This window comes from Mustela nivalis (assembly GCF_964662115.1).
Source record: "Mustela nivalis genome assembly, chromosome: 1".
Classification (NCBI taxonomy): Eukaryota; Metazoa; Chordata; class Mammalia; order Carnivora; family Mustelidae; genus Mustela; species Mustela nivalis.
The window spans coordinates 25,366,982-25,373,879 of NC_139020.1; the positions used below are offsets into that span (position 1 = coordinate 25,366,982).

Below are 6,898 nucleotides of genomic sequence, written 5' to 3' on the forward strand. Positions count from 1 at the left end.
ACTTCAGGATTTTCTCTAAAACATAACTTTTTTTTTTTTTTTAAAGTAATCAAAACCTCATTATCACCCCTAAAAAAAAGAAAAAAACAGCTAGTAGTCCAGTAGTATACTAACACTAACAACAGTTAATGTTCAAATTCCCCAATTGTTTCCTTTTTTTTTTTTTTTCCTTTCTTTTTAATATTTGATTCCCATTTTGGTGAGGAAACCACTTCAGAGACATTAAGGTGCTTACAGAGATCACACATTCAATTAATAACAGATTAAGGATTATATTACGTTCCTTCCTTAACTTCACAGCCAGTGTCACAATAATAATCGTAAATCAATAACAGTAAATAGTAGTAACAATTTGTATTTATCAAGTGCTCATTCTGTGGAAAGAACTTTACAGGTGTGATCTCATTTACTTCTCCCAGTAGTCCTGTGAGATGCTTATTGTTAATATCAAGGTTATACATAAGAGGGAATGAAAATGTGGTTTAAGTTACTTGCCTGAGACTCATAAAACCGTAGGAACAAGAATTCAGAAATGAAGGTACTCTGATTCCAAAGCCTCTTAGAGGGGTTTCCAGACCTGGGTATGAATAGGCACTTCCTATCCATAAGCCATAGTAGATACTAATTGAACCCATTTATGTATTCAACTACCTTTTAAATCTTTACAGAAGTTTTTGAAGAGTTGACGCATCAAGTTCAAGAAAAAGATTCTTTGGCCTCAGAGCTCCATGTCCGCCACGTTGCCATCGAACAGCTTCTCAAGAACTATTCCAAGTTACCGTGTCTGCAAGTGGGGCGAACAGGAATGAAGTCACACTTACCCATAAACAACTGAACTAACTTACACTTACTTCCTTTGCCCTCATGCCCCTACCATTTATTGGTCTGCTAGGCATGCCAACTTTGAAGACGAAGAAAGTTACAGTCCATTTTTTATGGTCATTATATTTGCAAAGCTGAAGGCAGTATTTAACATCTTTGTCAAATAAAGCAGATCATTACACTCTTAGTCTTCTAGAATTAATCATTATGGTTTATTTTGGGAATCTTTCTTCCCATAATTACTAAATGACCCTGCTTAATTTACCACATGTGATTATTGTTACAGTGTGATTTTATTAAACATATTTTAATGTAATTCACTTATCAAGACAATAGAAAAATTTTTAAAAACTCCTTAGATTAGTCTGAACTACTAAAGATAATTTTAAGAGGGAAATGGAATTCATAATACACCTCCTATTTATTATGAGCAATATTTTAATATGAAAATTTTATATATAAAAATGCTATTTTAGGTACCTTTCCATTCTCTTTATAAATGTGTATTTGAATGCCACTGTATATTATATTTACACTTTCCTGTGTGAATATGTTCATCCATATTTCATATCACTGTATTTTATTCTCTTAATACACTCTTTTTACTATTACCTTGTTATCCAAAGATAAATGTATTTTGGAGTAGAAATCTATCTAGTTGAAGTGTTTTGACTTCTGATAAATCTTATGAAAGAGGAATTAATAACTTTTTAAAGCAAGTATCCAAGAAAAAAAAAAGGACGTTATTTTTTTCAAACAAAAGCAGTCTGAGTTAGTTAAGGAAAATGCTAATCTAGTTTTCATATGTCACCTTGTCTCCATAGAAGTAAAAGCCTCTCTACTTCATTATTATTTCCATTCTAATGACTTTGATGTGTTAGAATTTGGACAGAGTAAGTCAAGCCTCACTTCCAGGTCAAATGTAGTATCTGTCAAATTGAATGTGCTGCCAGATTTTTGTCCCATCTTTGTAAAAAAGCTTCAAATTCTTCTGTTTGCCACTGCAGATAAAGTTCAAGAATCCTTAAACTGTCCACATTCTCTTAGCAGCATCACTGAAATTGGTGCCCAAAGAAAACATTGTGAGATATTTTTTCCTAAACTTTAGAATTTAAAGAGGAAGAGAAGACTGCTTGACACAGAAAAATAAAACTGATTCAAAAACAATAAGCCCATTTTGAAGGGATATTCTTATAAGTTGCCTGTGATGTTTCCAATGAATTCTGAACTAGTTGGTCATCTCAAACAGCTAGATATGTTTTTTAACAATGTATTATATAGTAAAAGCTATAACCAGTGCAAAATTAAAATGGGCTCTAAATTCTGTTTTTAGTTGGTGCTTAGAATGTATTTATGAGGTAAGATTTTTGCTTGAAAGAATCTGCAGAAAAGCCCATTAGCTTGGCAGCTTCATGCATAAAGATACGAATGACTTCTATCTTAAATCTGGCAGCCTGCCCTGGCTTGGGTCAGATTTTAGTCTTGAACACAAACAGTATTTGACTAAGCAAAGAAACGCCTCAATCTAGTAGAAAACAACTTTTTGTAATGATAAGATGTGTTAAATTTGCCTCAGAGTATTAATTGATATCACAGTTGATTTTGCTTTGTTTTGTTTTAAGTATGATGTAACTGTTTTTGGAGCTTTTGAAAAATGTTTTCAATTTTTCTCGGTTCTTTTGAGTCATCCAAAATGAATTTAAAATCCAGGGAGTGGGGATACATTGCCTTAGTTTTGATAAGCTTTAAACTGAATGTGTGCAATATCGAAATCTTTATAAATTTACAAGTTGAATAAAGACATTTCCTGATGATGCCAGTAAAGTGCTTAGTTGTTAGGTCACATTTTTTTAATTTGACTTTACTGTCATTTGGCATAATTCATCAAGAATGTTACAAGCCAGTGTGCTTGCACACGTTTGTGCTTCTACTTATATCGCTTAGGGACAGCTGTCAAAGTTTGGGATGTGTTGCATTTGATACCAGTAGTAGCATATTTCCAGAGTATGAGCCATATGGGGCAGTCCTAAATGCAACAGTATTAATCCAAAGAAAAGTGTTTGCTTTGTTTCTGGCAAATATGTAGCTTTACTAATTGAGTTTGGAACAATTGGGTGGGATTGTGCATGTACTTATGGTCTTAATTGGAGATTCTGGTTATTCCATTTAGATATTTCTACCTAAGCTCTTCAAAGGAAAGGTGCTGTTTAAAAAAAAAAAAAAAAAAAAATCTGTGGTGCTGGTACTCACATTAGTACTTTATTTGGATGAATATGGCAGTAAAATAATTTTTTTCTTGAAAGATTTTGTACAGCAGCTTATCCACATATTTGGTAAACTGATTCCTGGGTTAGTTTTCTTTCCTTTTTTTTTTTTTTTTTTTTTAAGATTTTATTTATTTATTTGACACAGAGAGAGAGATCACAAGTAGGCAGAGAGGCAGGCAGAGAAAGAGGAGAAAGTAGTCTCCCTGCTGAGCAGAGAGCCCTATGCAGGGCATGATCCCAGGACTCTGAGCTGAAGGCAGAGGCTTAATCCATTGAGCCACCCAGGCGCCCTAGTTTTCTTGATTGAATATGCAATTATTTTATATATGCAAAAATAAAAATAAGGGACAGAGTTAAGTTCTATCTTGAGAGAACATGAAATACTACAAATATTAGTTACCATACTTGGCTATTCTTCAGTGCAGTTGTTAGTACTTTTTGAGGAAGTTTAGAAGAAAATCTCGTATATACCATCAGTTTCAAAAACAGCAAAAGGAAGAAGACTGCCAATCAGCTGTTACTAACATTTTCAGAGCTTATATGAGTCAGAGGAGTGAAATAAGACTAATGTTTTTTCATGTTAGATTTCATAATTAGACAAATTGGATTTAAAAAAATCAACTTGAAGTCGAAAGCAATTTTGATCACATAAGACTATTCACTTTCAAGATTAAAGTTTTCAAATTTGTTCAGACTTTTAATTAAGTTAAAAATCTATTTTAATTTGAGATTATCATCCTTTGATCAAAGCATTTAATACCCAAATTGGTCTTTTCTTTCTTTCTTTCTTTCTTTTTTTTTTTTTTTTTTTTCTTTTTTTGTTAAGGAAAAAAATAAGGGAAGCACTTAGGACCCAGTAACAGGTGATGAGAGAGCAGATGAGTGGCATTTTGTTCCATCATGTAGTTCCTTAGATGTTGGAACAAAGAAATGTTCTTAGTTCTTCAAGTTTTATGCTCATTTCACCACAAAGTGCCCATTTTTGTATACACTTGAGAATTATTTTTTAAAATAACAAGTTCATGTTGGAAAGTGATTTCAAAAGTGTAATCAAATTGTCTTCTATTTTGTTGGCATCTCGACAGGCATCTTGAGATTTCTTGGGTTTTTCATCTGATCACATTCTTTACCACTGAAAATGGTCTAAAGTGCTTTTCTTGTTGATATATTTTTTACCTTGGTGTTTACACTGTTGAAGCTTGTCAATTTTTGCTAAGTTTTTTTAAATTAATTTTGAGGATCTATTTGTATTGTGTTGATGCTTACCAGCTTGGGTTTCATTTTGTTTTAGAAGAAATCTGCTTGTGTTATTAAATATTATAAAATGCAATTCAAAATGTATATGCTCTAAACTTAAGAACTTTTAAAGAATAAATTATTTGTGTAGCTTATAAGGAGGTTCAGTTGGTGACCATAAAATTAGGTTGTGACATGAAAATTTTCAAATGGTACAATGTAAAGTTCTTATAGTGTTTTTTTCTGATTTACTGGGATATTGCTTATGCTGAAGTAAGATATCTTAGTATTTTAAAGTACTTAATAAGAAGTTTAGTACCCTACCAACTTTTTAAAGATCTGTTGTTCCGATGCAACTGTAAAGCAAGGGCGATTGATTTTCATTTCAGTGTTTAATTGCATCTTTAACTTAGGGTTGGTGGAAATAATTATTTGAGGAAATTTGTGGTGAGAATCAGTAAGGGATAAAACCTTCAACAGGTTATTCTTGCCACATTAAGTTTTGTGGTAGGAAGGGGAAGAGTTTATTTAGCAGAATAATGAGGTACTTGGGCTCTGGCACAAGCAAAGGGGTGGTGGAGGAGGGTTCTAATCCTGCAGAATAACGAGGTCTTGTCCGACACATCAGTGTTCGCCTTCACTTCATCCCTTCCTAATTGTTCTTGTTATAGTTCAGTCTCACCCCTTCAGCAGCTTGGTTACCTTGCTATGAAACAGTCGTAGCAAGTCTCTAGCACTAAGATTTTTTTTAGCACCTAGTTTGTAACATACATTCCCTATTCTTGTTAGTTTAAAAAGAACCCAAATTATTAATGCATTTTGGCAATATTGAATTAGTACACAATTTTAAGCTTACCCAAGGAAAACCAAAAAATCTTGAAGATGAATACTGAGCCCTTACCCCCTCCAAAAAAGTGTTAGTTGGACTTGCCTCAACTGCATACCCCTCAAAAGGAATTTTAGTAAATGTGTTTTTCTTCAAACATGTAGAGTTTTTCCATTCTGCTGCCTCCCAAAGTGGCAATTTAAAAAATGTTCCATAGTGATTTCTGTTAAGTGCCATCATCCCTACTTTTATAGTTTGTATGTGTGTGTTAACCCTGTTTTGAAGCTGAGTAACCTATACTGTGGCCATTGAACCTAGTCTCTCTTTGTTGTTAGAAATTTACTTTACGGAATTGTGCTTGAGTCTTTGGGAAAAGAAAATGAAACTAGGGGTGAAAAACAAGTCCGTTTTAAAAGCGTTTTAGACATTACCTTGCATTTTTTTCTTTTAAAACTGCAATAATTTATATATTTGTATTGTTCTGCCTTGGAACTGTAACTACATATGCTTGTCTACTTTTTTTAATTTTGCAACAATAAAATAATATTTTGTTATCAGTTAGCTTCAGCGTATATTTTTTAAATGTACTTTTTTCTTCTTAAATTGTTGACCTATTAGAAGGGTCTGGTTTTGTAGGCTTAGGGAATCTCCCTAACCATCATTTTCTAACAGTTTATCTTAATGTTTTCTGAAAAATCTTTTTTTTTTTAAGATTTTATTTATTTATTTGAAAGAGAGGCAGTGAGAAAGAGCATGAGTGAGGAAAAGGTCAGAGGGAGAAGCAGACTCTCCGTGGAGCTGGGAGCCCAATGCAGGGCTCAATCCCAGGACTCCGGGATCATGACCTGAGCTGAAAGCAGTCGTCCAACCAACTGAACCACCCAGGCGTCCCATGAAAATCTCTTTTTGATAGTTAACTATTGCCTCTGTCCCAAGAGCCCAGAAACAGGAAGTAAGATTCCTGTGGCTTGTTAGATGTCCAGGCAACTTTTTAAATTGGAGTGTAGTTTCCATACAATAAATACATAGATTTACTTGTGGTGTTTGAGTTAACAAATATACATAACTGGAGAACCATCAACCTTTGCACCCCTTGCTAGTGTCTGCATTCCCTATTTCCCTTCCACTGTTGTGATATCTAGCCCCATAACTTGCATTTGGCTGCTTCAGGACATAAATGTTCTCATAGAGGATGTACTATAGTCACTTGCCTCTGGCTTTTTTCACTCAACTGGATGCTTTGAAATTCTTGCATAGTAACTAAGAGATCACTAGTTGTGACTTCTTTTTTTTTCTGACTAGTGTTCTTTTATTGTATGAATGTATTATAACTTATCCATTCACCTGTGATGGACATCTGAGTTATTTCCAGTTTGGGGCTAATATGAATAAAGCCGTTGCGAATACATTTAAATTGGCTGTGAAAAGAAAATCAAATAGAAATTAAAGGATTCAAGGTCGCTTGTGGTTAGCATCATGAATCTGACTATTTACAATTAACTATTATTCCCCACAAATGATTTTTAAAATAATGTATATCCTTTTGGATAGCTGAAAATTAGGAAACAAGGACAGTTATACAGAAGATCAGAGGCAGAATACAAAACAAGGGATGATGGAGAACTGGAACATTTAATGGGCTGTAAGAGAACAGGAACCATCCTTGAAGCTCTTTTGAATGTCTAACAATCTAAGTCACACCACTTTGTTTTCCAGAGGAGGCAATGAAGACCAATTGAGTCTGGTT

The 6,898-nt window shown here is 33.7% G+C and overlaps 1 protein-coding gene across 2 annotated transcripts in view; it reads left to right on the top strand.

Moving 5' to 3' along the window:
- The window catches only part of LOC309870116 (protein EURL homolog), a 32,594-nt gene extending 26,886 nt beyond the window's left edge, over positions 1-5,708 (top strand). For both annotated transcript variants that reach the window (XM_082742215.1, XM_082742216.1), the window contains exon 5: positions 669-5,708. In XM_082742215.1, the coding sequence (XP_082598341.1) occupies positions 669-835 (167 nt within the window). In that variant the 3' untranslated portion in view covers positions 836-5,708. The remainder of the gene's footprint in view (positions 1-668) is intronic.
- The last annotated feature ends 1,190 nt before the right edge of the window (positions 5,709-6,898 follow it).